The sequence below is a fragment of the Limulus polyphemus genome, unplaced genomic scaffold (assembly GCF_000517525.1).
Source record: "Limulus polyphemus unplaced genomic scaffold, Limulus_polyphemus-2.1.2 Scaffold3064, whole genome shotgun sequence".
Classification (NCBI taxonomy): domain Eukaryota; kingdom Metazoa; phylum Arthropoda; class Merostomata; order Xiphosura; family Limulidae; genus Limulus; species Limulus polyphemus.
Window position 1 is genome coordinate 88,365 of NW_013668674.1, and position 21,418 is coordinate 109,782.

A 21,418-nucleotide genomic window follows, 5' to 3' on the forward strand; every position below is an offset into this window, starting at 1 on the left:
TTTTATTCTTCATAAATTTTCAGTGTTTAAAACATCGCAAATGTTTCTATTTGAGCTTTCAATTTCGTATCCTTAGTGTACATGTAGATAATATGTATGTGTGTGCGCGCGTCATATAAGTATGGTAAAGCTTAAATGCATATGAAAGGCATTACTATATTTATAATATATTATAAGTATCCAATGGAAAACTTTCTCATAATACTTACTGCATTTGTTAAATATTGAAAGTTATACAGTACTTTTTGAAAGGAAGTTCTTCTTTGTCTTATTCAATAATATATACATTTTGGGCTCGAACTTCGCGAAAACGTTTGTTCTTGCTCTATAAATGTAATTTACGACAGCGCGAACCTAAGATATGTGGTTGCAAAAGAGATGGTTGAAGAAATTTACGTGAATACAGCTGAAATACACGTAGTGGTATGGTATATGTAAATATTTATATATATGTATATACATATGACACAACCACGAAACCTTGTGGTTCTTGCTTATACGCATAAGTTATATATATGTATGTATGCGGGCGAGTGTATATGATTTTTATAGAAGTATGAAAAACTTCAACTTACATCAAGTATCATATCGGCTAGTACACAATATCACTTGTACTAGAATATTAGCTGCATATTTACCTATATCGTATATGTTAAGATAATTTTTAACTTTGTATATCGAAATACTAGAGCTGAAATGGGAAATGAAAAGATTAAACACATAAGTACATTTGAGTGTAGATGTAGGAAACGGTGTTCACAGGTCACTGAACTGACAAACAACAATAAAATCACCAACCTAGAAAGCTGTACTGTCCATCTGTTGTATCATGTTATTATCAGTCATGGGAGTTTTGCGCCAATTGTTTCTATGTAATGATGTGTGCCCATAAACTATACATCCAACCGACACAAAATGAAAATATTTTCAATCAATTAGATTATCTTACTTATCAGTTTCACTCACTTAGCTTAATCTGAAAATGATATTTTATTGTTCACGGTTATTATTATTTTAAGATGGACCAATATATTAGGCAGATAGGCTTATAATTACTTTATTTTAAAATTTCAATGTTTTTAGAAATCAGACTCATTACTGAAGTTTTCCACTTTAACGTAATGTTTGAAATATATATATTTTAAAAAGTTCGTAATATTTTAATCATATTGATAAGCCTAATTACTGCAATATATAAATGTTCTTTCCTGTTGGACAATAATCAGTTAGTTAACATAAGACGAAATGCTTATTATTTTCGGTCAGTATATTTTTAAACATTTTAACATTTTGGTCAACTTTAAAAGAAACTAAGAATCCAGCCTACTGTGATCAATTTTTGTAAATATAATCTAGTGTTTGAAGCGTTGTAAAAACCCATTAATCATTGCCAGTTAGTACCTGCAACTATCTGAAAATATAGTTTAGCAGAATGATTGACACGAGGGGTTAGAATTACCAATAGTATATTTATTCGGACTGTTATTCTCGGCTTTATTATGTGTATGTCGAAACGTTGTGAAAATGATAATACACATGACAGAGACGAGAATAATAGTCCGAATAATTATACCATTAGTATCTGAAAATTTATTTTTTGCAACAGTGGTTTCAGCTCATTCATATATTTGATTAAACTAAAATAATACACACATGTTTTAGTATAATGGAGTATAATTGGTTTCATCTGGAGTCAGAAACACGTGCTTAACTTCTAGAAGTAGTCTTTGACTAGTCCGTATTTAGGTACTGTGGTTGCTTAATAAGTTATGAAAGTCAGATTCTTAGTGTTATATATCAAAGCATTACTTCAAACATTTTAAACATTCTTAAATTTTTGATATATATATGTTTTAAATACTGTCTACAGGACAATCGCTATATTAATTTGCTCAAATAATAAATATGAAAAATATTAACTAACTGCGTATAACATGCAAAATAAGTGCACCATTAACAAAGAACAAACAAACCTGTTAGCAAGAACACAAGGTCTCTCCATTTATTTAGTGTAAATTTAATAAAAACAAGAACTTATAGACACCATACATCACAAGAAATTGTAATAAGTTATTATTTACGTATATCATGAAACCATTTCAATTGAAATTTCCTAAAAATCTCTTAATAAGAGAAGTTTTTAATAATTAATTGATCTTTATCAAAGTTTGGAAAAAATATAACAGAGTATAAGAGGAAATGCGTAACAAAAGTTTTGAAACAGGAAGTGTTAGTCCAAGTAATGGAGAAAGTTGACCAATCACGTGATAAACATGGTGTGCTGTATAAGCATGTGCAGAAAGTCAGTGGTGAGGTGAGAAAGCAAAAATGGGGACTGATAAGTCGTACAAGAATAACATGGTCTGCAGTGTTGAAGAAACAAAACTAGGTGATCAGTGTTAATAACTATATTAAAAATTACACTTAAAATGATGGTAATAGAAGTAAAATAACCAATTTATAATGTTTGAAACTATTCTGCAAGAATACATCTGTCTGTATCTATATATACATCTACTTATAGATAATACAAAAAATCGTACTTTGAATTTTTGAAACTTTGGCAAAATGATATAGTACGGAAATGCCAGCGTCTAGATGATTACTGTTTTTAGAGGTGACAGTCTATAAGCTTTCTAACTGTAAAAATAAAAACTTTTTTCATCTCATAGATTTTTACATAATTATCTGTGTTTGTGTGATAAAACTATTAAGTTATTTGTGGTTGTATCTAATTTTGAAATACTGACCAAAGGGAAGACAGCTAATCAATAGATCCTTACCACCCATCGTCGACGCATCCACAGATAAAAACAGAGGAAATATTTTATGGTATTGCATGGATTCGAAGCTGGCTCACTATTTTCGAACTATAAAGCTCTACTACAGTGCCAACATGCACGCAATTTTACTATTACTTTTTATTGTAAAAACAGTGTCAATACCTGTTAGTAAAAATCGTCAAGGAAATGTTCAAGCATTTGATAATACAGGTGCTTCATTTTCTGATTACTTCTTTTTAGTTGCGTTTATCAGAAGATTGGTTGATAGGTTTTATAAACTCACTCGAGTGACATTGCCTGTTTTTTTTTGTTCTTGTTGTTACAGAGGCTACCAATTTATAGGTAAAGGATTATGATTGACTTATAGCGGGAAATTAAAGGAATTTATGTTTTGTTTTTTACTTAACTGCAAATAAAGCTTTAAAAATCAGAAATTTTTAAATCGAAGGATAAAGAAGTTATAAAATCTTCAGGTTATGGAAACGACTTGTGTGTGTCAGGAAGATATGATATCATAAACTTGGAAATATTTCTTATGAGGACATTATGTCGAGTCGTAATCGCCAATAGCATTGCTATTTTATAGTGGAAATAGCTGGTGCTTCTTTATTTAATAAAAATAAGATACTCAGCTATTAACAATATGTTGTTCTCAACACACACACAAAAAAACCAGAAGTGTTTGGTTAACTAAGCAGTTTCACAAGTTTTATGTGAAGTGTAGTCATTTATAGTGAGAAAAATTTAAAACAAGATGGCTGAGAAACAACTTGAGGAAGGTGTGCTAAATGAAATAAATCTAACCGCACTTCCATAAAAATGTTTGCAATTATTACATTACATAGAATTGAAAAGGTCTAGAAAGGTATCTTTTTGTTTCTATGTTTTCTTAATATTCTTTTACCAATCTGTGATATCAAATTATTGAAAACATTTTAGTGTATTTTATAACCTGACTTGTACTGATCTGGATATTATAATTTAAATGTCATTGCATTAATTATGCATATACATCGAACATTTTGTCTTATGAAATATCTTTGCACATGTAATCACTTAACAGCATGGTAATAGGCCGGCCGTAAATCTGTGTGTACGGTATTTTACCGGTTACCATGCCAACAAAATATAACCTTGAAGCTAGAAAAGGCCCTTCAATACATTTGAGAACCGGTCATGTAAGTAACTTATGAATAATATAGTGGGAAAATATATCAAAATAACATTTCGTTTTTGATATTTAATTTACTAATTAATGTAAAAAAACTAATACAGACTTCGCTTTAACATTATTATACTTTAAAACATATAACTCAGAAAGATGAGAATATATAAAAATATTAAATGAAGATGTTACTTGTTCAGTAGGTAAGCTTACAAATGTACCACTAAAATTTAGTTTGCAAAAAACTTTTTGCACAAGAAATAGTAAATGTAAATTTTAATTGTATAAATATAGCCTATTGTAACATAATATGTAATGTGATTTCCAATTATTAAAACATACAAGCATAAACTAAATCTAAAGCAACTGATATAAAAGAAAACTTAAAAGTTATAGTGATTATTTGTTAAGCATGGGTCAAATCGTTACAAAGCGCATTAACTGTTTACTTATTATATAGATTTTAGAAGAAATTAAAACTAACCCTAGGTCTATCAACTTATATATATGGGTTAGCAGATTCATTCAGTTATCCATAAAATTAAGTTCTAAAACACAGAAAGTGTACTATGCAATCACATTTAATCTAAAATACTACTAAGTGTTTTTGGTAGTTAAAACTGGTTTTCCTTTATATTTTAAACATTTCTTTGTTTGTGATTTATAATTTTCGCACAAAGTTTAACAAAGGCTATCTGCGAATATCCATATTTTACCTAATTTTAAATATATAGTCTAGACTCTCTAGAGGGAAAGCAGAGTGAGCATCACCCACCGGTCCCAAAGTGTGGAGCGCGTTTTTCCTCAATTGGATGCAAACCGTAGTTCTCGGATTGACAGTCCGAGCACGCTAACAACTGTGTCACATCCAACCTACTTCTTAAATTGTTATATATATTAGTGTGTGTGTGTGTGTATTGTAAATACTTCTCATTTGAACTTGCTATATATGTCAGAAACAATCCGCAACAGATCCATCCAGTTGGCATAGTGGATTGTATTGTATCTCATATGTATGGTTAAAGATAAATAATATAGGTGTTACGATAGGTTCAGCTTGAACCATTCTGAAATCATGTTAAATGCGTGTATCCGTTAAATACACCCCAATTTCTGACCTCTAAAATTTATTAAGCAGTTGTGAAATATTGAATAATTAAACTTGTAAATTATCCAGGGCTAGCTGCAGCATCCAAAAATAAATATAAAATGGCTTCATAATCCTCATGTATTGCCATAATAATTTTATCCAAAAAACAACAGTGTACTTGATGCCAATTAAGCTAATCTCAAAACCTCAGACAGATACGGTTCAAAGACGATTCAAAACTATATCATCTAGGTGTGCCTATAATTTACTGTTATTAGAAACAAATTAGGGCCCTGTTTTACATTATTTTCAGTTTCCTAGGAAAGTTGACTTTATCGAACAAGCCTATAACGAACGACAAAACCCATTAATCATATAACCTCTTCGACTGTAAAATTAATGGAACATAATAAGATTCCTAATGTCGATGGAAATACTACTTATATAGACTTATATAGGAATTTCACTAGGAAAAGACTATATTATTCATATGATTTGAACAATAAAGTTTATTTCCTATAGATCATTTTCCAGACGGTTCTGCTATGATTAGTGTCTGGCGAGAAGCTTGAGCAGATATTTCCTTTGCAACATCTCAACCAACAATTGGTCCAGTTATCAACGCTATTTTCAAGTTTTGAACAATTCGACTTTCAAGATCTACGTATCTACATCTTAAAATATAATGTTGATAAACGGAAACATCGGCACATTCTGTTAGCTGAGTTCTTGCACAGTGTTTCCACATATAAAAGCTATATTAGATCTACGTATCTACATGTGCCGATGCTTCCGTTTATCAACATTATATTTTAAGATCTGTGCAAGAACTCAGCTAACAGATGTTTCCACATATAAAAGCTATCTTAAAGTTTATCTATTGATTATCTATTGATTATCTATTATTTGTATAGGTTTTCACTTGATATCGTAAGTTATGAGATAAAAAAAAACGAAACCGCTTCAAAAGTTTTCGGGACCCTTTGTTATTTATAAGAAAGTACTGTCGAAATTTGTAACTTTTAAGTCCATCAAGTGTATTTCAATGCAACAACACTGCTAAAATATCACATGCCTCATTAACTTTAATGCTATACAACTGTAGATAAATATCTCATAACAGTTTTAGTGAACCTTTCACCTAGGGTTTTAGACTTGTGAGCAAGCTGGTCTGATGGATTCTGGTTTAAACTTAAAAGGATCGTCTGTAATTGATTGAGACCACTGTGACCGGAATGCTAATAATTAATGTTTTCAGAAACAAACCTCAATTTGGAAAGTACAAATTACAGCATGTTTGCAACTTTTTTGCCACACGTTTCCATCTAAGTAAACAAAGACGCGCTTAACTGATTTTAAATGTTGTCAAAATGTATTATGCCAGATGATTAACCATCCATATAACAGAAACAGGAAGGAACTTTATCAGCATTAACAAAAGTATAAATATCTTCTAAATCGGTTTACTTCTAAGGACATCGTACTTATACAACCACGCGTAGGTGTACATAAAAATAGCTCTGTGTTATAAGTTCGGGTGTTTATAATTAGTAATCTAACTTTTATAAATTTATATCTATACGATTGTGGATAAGTGTACAATAAGAATTGACTCTATGAGAGAAAGAATAAATTACTTAAGTGGCAGACAACATGCGATTAAATCTAAAACTTATAAATAAACAACAAAATGACAGTTAATTTTGGTTGATATAATTTTAAGACTGTCCAAGATTCGCCTCTGAAAGTAAGAGAGGTACTTATGGTCCAGTACTTTGACAGATTAATGGCAGTCTCACCTTTGCTTACACTATAATGCGTTTCGAGAGAAGAACACATATAGGCTAACGTTTGAGGGCGTACTTGATCGAAGATAACATTAGGCGTAAAGGACTCTGGCACGTCATAATCGGCGTGGGAGGTCAAGAAACAAAACCGAATACTTGGCTGACACAGCTCATTAGTGTTGACTACACGGCCACTTAACACAAAGGAAAAGAAGCCAGAAACGTTTTTTTCAGTCGCTTGAATCCTTATCGTAAAGTTAGTTTCTGAAAAAGTAAGAATAAACTATTAAGACATTTCTTTCAAAACATTTAGAAAACAACAGCCACATATATTTTTACACAGTTTTAACATGAAAGTTATTTAAGTAATTTATATATCTGGTTTTATATATCTCATATATATATAAATAAATAAATATATATGTATATATATGTATGTATCACTATATATATTTCAGTGTGTGTAGAAAAACAGTTAACTTTACAAGGATTCTTTTCAAATCCACTGTTAATATTCAAATATTTAAACTAAAATGATACTAAGATATCACCAAAAAAATACATTATTGTAAAACTTTCATGTGTTCCATTTCTCGTTGTGTTTGTTTGATTACAGTGCTAGACATTTTAAGGCTTTTTACGTACCGTTATCAGAAAATGCAGAAAGATATCAAACCAAGGTAACAACAGTTTCAACATTTATAACATTCGAGATGACATTTGGTTTTGTTTTCTTTTCTGAATGTGTCCAGTGTTTTGCGTTATGATGCCTGATAAGAGTAATTCATCGTTTTGAAAGATATTACAGGCGAAACGGGTTTCAAAATATGCTTGCGTTTTGGCAAGAAATGAAAAGGAAAAATGTTTGATCTAACCCAGAACACCCGAAACTAATAATATGTCCGTTCTGTTGATATCTTATCTAATACTCCAATATGTGTGTATATAACATTTATTTCCATCAGTTTCTTTCAATGTTATTTATACATCACAAAGTTTTCTTTTAGGATGACATTGTGAATACTTCCCAGTTGAAATACTAAACACAATATAAAAAAAAGATAATTTTTCTAGATCATGTTTTAATAGTTGTAACATTTAGACTTAAACATAGAAACCTTGGGTAAAGAATTAAGACAGTTTTGTGTATAAGTAGCGAGAAAACACAAATAAAATCACATTACAAATTGAGTAAGAGAAATACAGCCTCTCGTTAAATTGATTGTTCAATTCCAAGATGATAAACTAGACGTTATTCCTGTATCTGTAATAAATAGACACAAACATGTAAGTTCTTTACATATAACGTTAAGGATATTGTATTGCGCTATGTTTGTTATCTCAAAGGTCAATGGTCTTCCATGGTAAGTATTGTATTTTTTTTGCCGCTTCCACAACCTTCATTTTTCTTTACTTATTATAGTGTTGTTATAAAAGACTGGAACGTGTCCTTGTGATAAAATAAAATGACAGATTGAACTTTAAGTGGATCGACCGTTACGCGGGTAGTATCTCTTATATTAGTTAAGCTACCTGACATACGATGTAATATTTATCAACATGAAAACTACAAGCAAGTACCAAACGGTATGTGCTCATCTACTAGGATGATAATACGGTTTTATTAAAACAAGCAGGAAGAGGTATTAGACCAATGTGACATTGTCATTTATTGTATACTATATACATATATATATATATATTACGTCATGCGTTTTACTATAAAAGTAAAATTTATAAGGAACTGAATATAATTGGTAAAACACAATTCTCTTCTGCTGGAAGAAAATTATACACATATGATTTGTTACAATAGACAATTTTTGAATATGTTATTAATGTAATGTTGTAATATCTCAATCAAAGTGAAGTAAATAATATGTAGCAACAAACATTCATTTTGTTTTGTAATAACGTTTACGATAAAAAAAACAACAACCAGATTCCCGAAGAATTGTAATTGATTGCTTCGGATATGTGTGCAAAGCCACTCAAACTGTAATTGCTTGTTTCGGGTACGTGTGCATAGCTACTCAAAGACTACCTACTCTAGCCGTCCCTAATTTTGAACTGGCAAACTAGAAGGGAGACAGCTAGTAAGCAGCACCCACCGCCAACTCTTGAATTACTCTAATCGAATGTAGTGAGATTTGAACGTCATTGCCATAGCGTACCTGAGGTTCCAGAAGTATGGAAAACGATATTGTGGTACCAAAACGAGAAATTTGAATCCAAAACATATATGAGTTTCTACCTGTGGATACAAATATTGAAACAATCATGTTATTGTTATTTCTATTTATTTCACAGCTGCTATGCTTTCTGCTGTCGTCCTTATTATTATTACTGTGAGTAATGTATCACACGATACAAAGGTTGCTAAAGTTAATCCACATGATACATTATGTAGTCCTAAAGTATAAAGGTGACTGGCAAAACAATTGCAATAATTATAAAATTAGGGTAAAAATAGGGGTAAAGATGAATTTTGTATTTTGACTTTTTATTTATGGCATAGGTACTAAGTCCGCCGTCGTTAATTTTGAACTACTGACCAACACCCAACAATCCAACATGTAGGATAAGGGATTGACTATCACTCTTAAAACACATCCACAGCTTAAAGTACGGAAAATATTTTGTGGATTCGAACACGGTTCGCCAGTTCCCAAATCTAGTGCTCCATACCAGAAGGCCAACTTGCGCCCCGGAAAAGAGGAAAGTAAGCTTTTAAAGAATAAGAAATGTTTATACTTTTCTGAACTTAAAATAAAAAGTTAATAGTCCATGAGCCAGACAGATTGTCGGTAACACTTGGGTGGGCAAAATCTATCATACATTTTCTAAAAACCCAGAGTGTATGCCTTATGAAAATGCTTGATGGATATGTCGACTATGTAGCTTAGCAGTTGACAGTGCGTTGTCATGGTAACCAATAGTCGTATTTCAAAATATATCAAAAACCAGGCACTATGAAAGATCTATATGATATATATGTATACACACACACACACACAGATACACACATGTACATTAATGCGTGTGGGTGAGAGTGTGTTTGCGTGATTAAAAAGTGAATTTATAAATTTTGGTATCTGTTTCAGAGCTTTCTGCAAAATGGCCATGGCTCGAGCTAAGGACCTTGATAATGACTTCAACCAGCTGCCAAAGTTTCTCGCTTTCTTAACATGTTATAACCAGGAGATACACAAGATACTCCAACATAATCAAGAGTTCAAAGATTAGTTCAGTCTTTTCGTCAAGACTATATATACATATGCTGTTGGTGCAGGGAAACATAATCCTGCTAAGCACATTCTTTTACCATGGACAGTAAAATATTTAACTGGCAATGTAGAGTTAATATGCTAAACAGTTTAGGCCACGGTATGTCTCACAGTCAGCTTCAGGAAATTGACATTGTCTTCTGCTGCAGAAGTTAGTAAATGAGGATAAATTAGGTGTGGTAATACCATTCAAAATTCTACCATGTATTCCTGTAAGCATGGCCTATTATTACATCGACAGAATTAAGAAAATTTCTCAGGTGCAGGAACATCACATAGAGTGGATGGTATTACAGTACAGCCTCAAGTACCAACTGTTGAGCAGCTGAAGAAGGCTCTACCTGCAGTGAAAGTTAAAATATGTTGCATATAATGCTAGCATCCGTATGGGTCTACTTGTAATGGAGCTTATGAAAGTGTACTATGAAGAAGTTATTCAGAATGCTTGAGTGAAGAATAAAGTATGGTCGCTGGTCAGATAGACAGTTTTAAGTGGCCAGAACGTAAGATTTTGGACTAGTTTAAACATCCAGACACACAATAATGTCAGTGTAACAGTTGACAATATTGGCTACTTACCAACAACAAATGCCCCGGCAACTGAGTTGTTCAAAGTATATGAAATCCATAATTAAGCGCTGAAAATATCAGAATAAATTTGATTTGAAAGAGATAACTAACTATCAAAAAATGCCAAAAGAGTTGTGTCATGATCCAGCTTCCATCAACAACTACAACAGAAACTTACCCAAGTTTGCACACTGCAGTAACCACCTGACTTTCCTGCCATTTTAATATTCTCCCAAACTTTCTGAAACTCAAAAAAACTTCTTTCTCCAGCAAAACAAAAATGATAAACTTCTCTACGAGACCAGCAGACACCTCTTAAGATTACATATAGAAAAAAATATACGAAAAAAGTGTCATCTTCTCAAGACAACGGAAACACACTGTTCTAAATTTCGACAACTTTTCGCCACGAATGCAAAAGCATTGGACATCTTAAATCTTTACGCCAAACGCTATACAGCCAAGCTGGAAAACACAAAGAAAAAAAAACAAGTCTGAAAACTCAACAAAATTACCAAGAAAGATAAACCCACGATTACCAATGTAGTTCACAACTTCAGTTCGAAACCTCTAAGTGATACACAAAACAAAATACTTAACCTAAGACTAAACTTCGCCATACAACATAGCACACTTCCAACTGTTGACATAGCTATAACCTTAGAATCTGCTGTACAAAACCTCTCGAAACCTACAATAAAACAATTTTGACATCAAACTTACTTCATCCTCAGGAATGCCAAGAAACTAAACACAAACATTACTTAACAGGAATGTAGTGCACCGAATCGTCTAAAACGGGGCATCACAATCAAGATTCTACCAGCAGACAAAGGAAATTACAGTTATCCTAGACATCAACAATTATGAAACCAAGATCAAGCCGTTACTAGACGGAAACCAATACAACAAAAAATCACAAATGATCCTACAGAAAAGATAGAGAGACTCATCAATAGAACACTAAAAAAGTAACTCAAAAAACAAAACCTAATCAACGAGAATTTGGCCAAAAACGTAAGAATCAGCGGTAATTGCCCTCTACAGTTTTATGGACTACCTAAACTATACACACCTAACATACCTTTAAGACCTATAATCAGTGCGATAAACTCACCTTGCCACCAGCTAGCGACCTTATTACTACCTACCCTATCTCCACCACGAGATAACACTGAACTTCAAGTTCACAACTCGAAATATTTCACAGAACAACTCAAAAGGCTACACATCAGATCCCAGGCTATTCTTGTCAGTTTCGACGTCACATATCTGTTTACCGACGTTTCGATTTCAGAAACCCTTTGCATTACCAAACAACGAACGCTGAATGATAACTTTCCAACACATAGAACTGACATGAAACTAACATCATGGAACTAACGACTATTTTCCTACTGTTAACTTACTTTCAATACAACGAATATTTTTTATGAACACACGGTCTAACTATGGATCACCACTCTCTCTAGTTTAAGCAGACATTTTCATGGAAGACTTTAAAGAAAGACTCCTCTCACTTACAAACATAAAACGAAGTTTTTTAGGCGCTATGTTGACCACATCTTTGTTATCTGGTCCCACTGTCATGAAAACTTACCAGCTTTCCTAGAACATCTTAATTCTATAGACAAAAAATCCATTTCACCATGAAAATAGGGAAACAAAATAACCTACCGTTTCTTGACATTTTCATCAGCGGACAAGAAAGAAAACATTACTACAACTATATACAGAAAACCTACTTATCGACAGATACCTACACTTCTACGACATACAGGAAACCTATTCACACCGATAGATACCTATATTTCCAGTCCTATCATCCAACTTCAGTGAAACGCGTATATTCCAGTGCCTGAACAACAGAGCCGAAAAAATCTGCGATGAAAAATCTACCAAGACAGAACGCCAAAACATCATGAACTGTTTTAAAGAGAACGTCTATACCTCTACCTTCATCACCAATTCTCTAACAAAGATCAAACAGAAAGAAACAATAAGGAGAACATTACTACTACCATTTACCTCCCCTAAGTAGAAAATATGAGTGAAAAAATCTTACAAAATAACAAGATCTATCTTGATCAAAACTAAACAGAAACCCAGTAAAGAGAAAGACAAAACGTAATCTATGTTCCTGTAACCAAACATTCATTGGAAAAACGGGAAGACAACTCGGGACAAGAATAAAGGAACACAAAGACAACACAAACTAATAAAAACACAGAATTCAGCCACTGCAGTGCATACTATGTCAACTGGACACAAATTAGACTGGGAAAAAGCTAGAATCATAGAGTGAGACAAATTTTGGAAAATAAGAAAAATAAAGGAATCTTTCTACATCAACATAATAAAGCCTTCATTAAACAGAGACTTGGGCTTAGAAGTAAACAAACATTGGCTGAATCCGCACTCAGTCGCTCCTCCAATCAGGACCAGGAACTAACAACCAATTAAAGCACGTCCATCTCAATTTAGAGACGAAGATGGACACACACACTTTTTTTTACCATCACTGGTTTTTCTCAACCCTAACCCAAATCAGGATAGAGAAACGTAAACCAAAATACCTACCATAAAAAAGAAATGAAAAAATACACAAACTGAACGAAACAGAAAACACAAACTGAACGAAACGGGTAACACAAACTGACCTGAAGACGAAAAGCTGAATACTTTCAAAACGTCGTCCTCTACACTTGAGCTGCACAAGTAGAATATATAGTCACTAATATATATTATACAAATGTTTCTCTAATAGACAGTTGCCATCAATTTCACAGTCAACTCAATATGAACACTGCCTAAATTATCTCTCAAAGGACATGTGTTTTTGACCAAACGTTGTATGACAAATTTACTTAGATATCATGAAGGAATGCTGACAAATTCAAACCCATAGTTTTCCGAATTAAAGCATTTCACGCAGAATGCAACATGACGTCAATCATTGAAAAAAGATTCCAAGATGCTGGTTTATTGGAAGGACGCAAGTACAATCAAGAGGTGAGTCTACATAAGTTAGTTTATGAAGCCAGATTGAGAATAGCTAGGAAATATTTTACTACTTGGTGAAAGGGAAACACATCATTGACTCGCCAAAGTTCAATGACACTATACTTCATTGGAAAACCTGCAGAGCAGCATTACCCAGGACCAGGTAAACTAACACCTTAGTCAATCTGAATGTGTTAGGATGTTCCAGCTGTTCAACGTGTATCTGAATTTTTTGAGGTATGAAAATGGGGATTTATCAGCTTTCTCTATGAGCTACATTGATGTAGTTGAGTTAGTTCTTGGGCTCAGATTAAAAATTGCTGTATTATAATCAGTCATTAATATACACAAATAAAACGAAATGAAAATGGTAAAACAAGGTAAAAGAAGGATACAATTATTTAGAAATTTAACTGAACCCATGTACTATAGAACCTATCATGATCTATTTTCTTTTCTGTGGCAAGGTTTGACATTTGCCGACCAAGATTATTCAAGGTTATATACAAGATAACTAAAAATTGTGACTTTAAAACCTGCAAATCAGGATCATAAAAAATGTAAGCAATCAAGGCAAGAGATATTGTAGACATTATATGCCCTGGCTAAGACACAACCCCTACTAAGCGCTATAAAATTTTACCAGTAGAAAAGGAGCCTTTTCTAATAAAATATACACGTCTAAAACATCGCTTTGAATAAACCTCAGTGTCTTTAAACTAATTATTCTACGAATGTGTTTAATAAAATTTAGTATTATGTGTATTGATTTTTACTCCTTTACTTCATACGTAATATAGGGGTTGGTTCCCTTAAGGGACAGATTGTATAGTGTACAAAGTATTGAATATCTACATGTTACAGTCATCTAATGTTCATCTATTATTGACTGGTAATTCCAAATGTTCGTAAGAAAACTAACTTCAAAGGGCAATGATAACATCGTTTACACTAGATTATTAAGATTTTTAGCTTATGCAAAATATAAAAGAAACAAACTTTTTCATACCTATATGACTTTTGCGGTACTTTATTTAGTATTATCCAAAAGGTTTGGGTGCAATATATCAAGCCGTTTTTGTTGTAGGCTGGCAAGACAATAATAGTCATAAGATTTTCTTCTCATTGTAAGTCTAACATGGATTATACTTAGTGTTGTTAACTTGACCTTTCAGTACGTTATCATAAACCACGATAGTGGTTCATAATAGGGATCGCAAAGAATTGCACAAAATCCTAGTAGAACGTTTGGGCAAAAAGCATCTTAAACAGTAAAGATTCGGTTCAACCAACACTTTAAAATTTCTGCAATTGACTGCTGAGGCTGTACACACATAAAAATGCACAAGAAAACGCACGCAAGATAACGTTCTATGCTGTTATCAAGCTTATGACCACTTGGCAGTTTTGTACAACATACACGTGAATAATTTGTAACAAATATAGATATTTTATCCCCCAAAATATGTATTTTTCACTTTGTTCTTCGTTTTAGCTAATGAACTTAACAATTTATTACCAGGGTCACATGCTCATTGGGTAGCCAGCATTATAATACATACATATAAATACTTTAATTCCATATGTAGCTGAGATATTCATTTTTTTATGTTTTTAATCCACATTTGAAATACAGCGATTGGTTGCCTTGCAACGCATTTTTTAACTACTAAGCTACATATTTGACATATCCAACAGGATTTTCATAAACTACAAATTATGAGATTTCAGAGTATGCATAGTAGATTTTATCCACTCAAAGTGGTACCGAAGTGCCAATTTTTGTGGTCTGACTCACGGACTAACACTTTACATTTATATATGATCTTGCTGAAAAAATAGGTAAAGTAAGAAACGATACTATTATAAATTTTTATTATTTTAAATTTCCTTTCAGTGTGCAAAATTTAGAATGAAATATATTACATGATACAAAGTCTGCAAAAGTTAATGCACTGATATTGCTGAACAAAATTTTTAATGTTTGTAAACCTTCTAAAATTCATAACACAATTCAAGAATATTGAAAAAATCATAAATCAATCTTCCCTACAGTACAGTTGCAATTAGTAAGAAAGAGCCCCCAGTGACACAGCGGTATGTCTGCGGAGTTACAACGCTAGGATCTGGGTTTCGATACCCGTGGTGGGCAGAGCACAGATAGCCCACTGTGTAGCTTTATGCTTAATTTTAAACAAACAAACAAGTAAGAAAGTTTAACTGAATAATATTTTAAATCTTATGATCTATGCAGAATTTTTGCTTCTGTCAAATGAGGGTCATCACGACAATTTTCCCTGGTGGGTCAGCAGTAAGTTCCGGACTTACAATCTAAAATCCAGGGTTTGATTCCTCACAGCGGATAGTGCGTTGATAACCCATTGTTTAGCCTTGTGCTAAAAACTAACAACAAAATCACGTCAATATACCGGACAGATGAACGTTTTAGATTTGATATTTTAGGTAAACCACCTCAGATATTTCTGTACTAAACATTTTATTACATTTCATTATAATTCGAAATGCACTTTACACTGGACAACGTTTTATTTGTGTATGTGTAAATCTCAACCCTATACTTTAGTGTTTTTACTTCGCAGCAAAACTTTCTATCGTAGAATATTATCAGGGATCATATCAATAAAATAAGTGTGTGCAAGTAAGAAAGTAAAACTATAATGATATAAATGTTTATGCCTTTGGTGATTAGGTTAATTTCTAAATAATCTGCTTGTACTTGTCAGTGTTTAATAACATACGATGTTAAGAGGTATCTGTGAAGAAAAACTGTTAACTGGGCTTTTCATTTCACAAACTGGTCATTTGACACCAAATTATATGACTACTGTAAAAAAAAAATATCAGATTTTTTGCTATGACTTTCATTGACAAACTCTGCACTAAATATATGAAGAAATGTAATCAACTGTAAAAAAGTAATTACTGTCAAAGGTTCACAGGTTTCCAGCCCCTTCTCAAAATTAATTGTTGCTTTCAGGAGAAGGATCATTGAGGAAACTGTAAACACAGCAATTCTATTATATCACATTCCTATCAAGATCCTGAAGCAGCTTCACTGGGCTATTGTGCCTTTGGTGTACTTAAAGTGGAGTGTCTGTTGAAATTTTAAGAGATAGGTGGGTTAAGACTGAACTCGTTCTTCTCCGCAGAATCTTGTTAAAAATAGAAATTATGGTGCAGCACAAGACCTAGAGCATTGTTTTTAATGAAACTCTATTTAATCTAAGTATTAATAAGATGGATCATTAAAGATTTTTTCTGTTCTGGCAGATAATATAGCCAATAGGAAGAAAATATTGATAAATGTATATTGTGCATTAACAAATGTTGCGAGTTCTCAACTAATACAGCACAGATATTCATAGGTATTGTTGGGAATATGAAAACGTTTCTCATAAAATCTGCGCAAGGCAAAGGGTTTTTTAAACATTATTCCACTAACAAATAAGAATCAGTTTCCATTATTAAAAGTTATCTATATTTCAACCAGATTTTAATGATACTTAATAAAAGTTGTACAAGTGGGAATCTTCGCTAATTAGTTTCTCAAGGATTTTCAAATCTGCAAGAAGGCTCTAAAGTCACTTGATTTAGAAATTTATAGAAGGTAATTTCTTTTTAATGTCCTTCAGCCTGTGATACGATCAGTTTGAATGGGAGGAATATGCAAATATAATAATTCCTTTATAGACATAGTGAAAAGAACTGCAAATTTCTAGTACTTTAGTCTTCGTGGTGGATATTTTTGTGTCTTTCCCATGAATGACAGTATGTGCTGAATGTAACCAGCGAACTGTGAAATAAAAAAGTAACTAAAAATGTCTATGGCTGAGAAGTTGATCATCTTGCATCACAATCTTCAATTCATGAAAAATATCCCAGAAGAAGTATTTGTCTAAAGAAGGTGGACTTATTCACACCGATTAGAAGAAGTGAGAGGAAAATGAACAAAACGATAAGAAATAGGACAGTAGGGAACAAATTATGACAGAAAATAAAAGTTATAAGGATAAGTCTTAATGATCCTATTTCAGTTGTTTGAGATGCTGCTTCGCATGGAGTTCAAATGTTTCTAAGAATCGGTAACTTACAATCTTATTAGACAATAAATATGTTGACCTTGAAGCTTTAACATCACCAAACAAGTAGATAGAACTTCATGAGATAGGATACAATCATAAAGTTTTACAATGGTTGTTACTGAAATTACCATGTAAGCAACAATACATATTTACATTTACTTTCTGAACAATACATTTAGCTTTGAGAATAATTTAATGAACGGACAAACATCTTTAGAAACTTTACAGTATGTAAAGCATGAAAGGTAAATATCATTTAGTTTTTCGCTGATATTTTTTAACCATAGAAATTAAGCAATATTTGACCATAATTGCTAATATGTAATAATACTTACACATTATTTGACCAATTAATTACAAGTCTTTTACAAGTTAAATACACAATCCTTCAAACTATCAGTTATATATCTGTTTTACATCATTCTGGTCCATTGAGAACATAACACATAATTCATACAGACTCTTTTTATCTCTACGAAACATATTTATGATTTTACTGGTTTACAAAAGATACTTTCTACTAGCATAAAAGGACATCTTTGTCAATTCAACGTTTTATTCTAATGACTTTTAAAACAAAATTTCCTTATACGCTAAGGAAATCATTAGTCAACTAAAACGTTAATAATTGAAGAACTATCTTTGGTTTTAATACAGAATATAACATAAACCTTCTTCTGGACAATGATTTTATTTCAATATAAAAGTTATGGGACAAAATATTTAGTTATACAAGTAACAATAATAACTAAAGGAAATTCAGTTTGTACTTGTTGTTTAATTTGTATATATATATATATATATATATATATATGCATATATTACCACCTCCATCCACTTATATGGAAAATAAATTAAACGTCACAGTGCTTTCGTATAAAATTATTTACATGAGATAGAAGCCTAAGATTACCAAGATATTCTGCTTGTGGCTCTAAGAGTTTTGCAAGAGAAAGATGACCAGTTGAAGAGTTGACTGTAAATATATCGTTTCTTGGATGCTCAATGCCTTCTTTCCCTTGTAGAATTACACTGTTGATCTGGTAGCTCACAGTCTTTCCTCTAGCTATACCGGCGTTGTCAGTAAGTATGGTAAACAACTGGTAGAACGAGACACCAGTAGGATAGGAGACGGGAAGTATAAGACTCACGTTTCTCCTTGGGAACATTAAACAGGTTCCTGAAAGGAAAATAAAGTAAACAACAATTTGATACTTTTCTTATACAGTAGTATTCTTATAGTTGTGTATGGCTCGAGCCATTTTTCTAAAATTGTAGCTATCTGAATAGTTCGAATATATTAACTTTAGGACTAAAGAACAGTGCAATGCAGATTCTTGTCACGCTTTTTGTGCAACTAGTAGTTTGTATTTTGAAAAATACTTTTTGAGAAACAGAAAATTCCATTGGAAAAAGTTATATATATTCTTCAGACTCCAATTATTGAATGAATATTCAAAGAAGTTTTGATAATTGCATGACGTTCGCTTCAAATTACGACGGATTAGTACTTTTAAATCTGTAGCGGAAGCTAGATGTAAGCTATTATGTTTCGACGGTATTCAAATTTACACTGTAAAACTAATGTTTATAATTACAATCTTTGTAAATACTGAACTGATTAAAAGAAGAAACTAATGCTATAAATGTATTTGTTTTGTTGGATTTCACGCAAAATGACACGAGTGCTATCTGAAGTGATAGACTAGAGGGAAAGCAGCTAGTCAACATCACCAACTGCCAACTTTTGAGTCACTCTTGTCAGATCGAATAGTGGGATTTGGTCGTCGCTCTTATGACGATTCCATTGGCCCTAAAATGCGGAGCGCTGTTTTTTATTTCTATTTTTTGCGGTAACAAGACGTGACCTACGGAACCTCAACACGCTAACTAGTTCGGCACCGCTAACCACTAGGCCACGCTCGGCCCAGTATAAATGTAGTATGGAAGAAAAAAAACAATAAATCAAACTGTTACACAAGAAAGATTTTACAATGAATTTTCTTTCTTCTCTTTTTCACGTTTATTATATAGTGACCATGATACTAAAGATAATGATTACAAAAAGTATTTGACAGGTAGTAAAAGTTCAATGACAAATTTAAACTTTCAAATGGAGTAAACACCCAACAGAACACTTTTTTATTCGCAAGGGCAGTTTTAGTTTTGCAAGAGAAAAACAACGCGAAGAAACTGGTATTGTTGAAATTTGAAAACACAAATAGTATAGTTGAAGTTCAATTAAATCACATTGAACAATGATCAGTGTTATGTAATTTATAGAAACAAGTAAATGTTGATCAACAATAACACTGTGAAACTTATATCTTAGTAGGTAAATATACCAGAAGTAAATAAGATCATAAAAAGATACACCTTAAACTTTTAGAACTCATTGCAGCAAAAGTGCATTTCATGAAACACGTAAAAAATTGCTTTAACTTTGAATCTTAAGGGCGCTAAAATCATTCGAATGGCTACGAAAACATAATATTAATTATCACACCAATACGAAAGCTACTTCTAACAAACGTAAAGCAATCAGGGCTGTACTTTAAAACTAATTACTCAGGTTGAAGCCGGTATAGGGAAGAAGAGCGTTTTACAGTTCTTGAATCGTAAAGAAGTTTTCTTAGAGAGGATGTTAGATGTTAAGTTTCAACAGAAATCTTACTATACGAGTTGTAATTTTACAAAATGAAATATTAACTGTGTCATTTCATTATGAGCAATTTTACATGATGAAATATTAACTGTGTCATTTCATTATGAGTCATTTCATTATGAGTTTTACATGATGAAATATGATGAAATATTAACTGTGTCATTTCATTATGAGCAGTTTTACATGATGAAATATTAACTGTGTCATTTCTTTATGAGCAATTTTATATGATGAAATATTAACTGTGTCATTTCATTATGAGAATGTGGGTAATTTATGTAGGTTTTACTTTGTTTTCGGGCTTTTGTTTGTTTTTTACAACACGATTGGTATTATCAACCTTTACAACGCTTTATGCATATGTGGGCTACAGAGATCCCAAATTTTGAGCTTAAAACTAGAGAAATTGTAACCAGCCAGTAGTACCCACCGCCAAAATAGCTTTGTTAAGCTTTTTTGAGCCGAATTACAGGATTGACTGCCACTGTTATAGCGTGCTTACAGCTGAAAGTGCGTAAAATTCTCAGGGGCATCACATATCGAACTTTGGACCTTTCGAATCACAGGCTAACATGTTAGTTACTAGGCCATGTCCATCCCTTTTTAAAACGAATAGGCTGATAACCGTTTTTTTTACTTACTAACACAAGAAAATAAGTTAAGAGTGATAAGTTAAAATGAGTTAAGAGTGTTTACTTGTAATTCTAATGTCTTTTGTTAAATCAATTTATATTAGAACTTGTTAGTTTCTATCAAAGCTGCCTCTCCAATATTAAGCAACTGTTTTCGTTAAATATTTTACATTTTTATACGAACATGTATATTTCTTTTTAAGTATATTTTAATATCAATAATCAAAGAAGTGTCTCCAATTGCTAATCTAAAAAATACAACAACAGCATAGACACTAAAATCATGGTATATGTGTCCAAAAGTGCTAAGTATACTGGATACACCACAAAATA

At 32.2% G+C, this 21,418-nt stretch overlaps 1 protein-coding gene across 1 annotated transcript in view; it reads right to left on the reverse strand.

Moving 5' to 3' along the window:
• The window catches only part of LOC106468581 (proto-oncogene tyrosine-protein kinase receptor Ret-like), a 95,555-nt gene that overhangs the window by 55,324 nt on the left and 18,813 nt on the right, over nucleotides 1–21,418 (reverse strand). The window contains exons 2-3 of the mRNA XM_022396921.1: nucleotides 18,702–18,968; nucleotides 6,838–7,089 (exon numbers count right to left, since the gene is read on the reverse strand). Coding sequence (XP_022252629.1) covers nucleotides 6,838–7,089; nucleotides 18,702–18,968 — 519 coding nt within the window. The remainder of the gene's footprint in view (nucleotides 1–6,837; nucleotides 7,090–18,701; nucleotides 18,969–21,418) is intronic.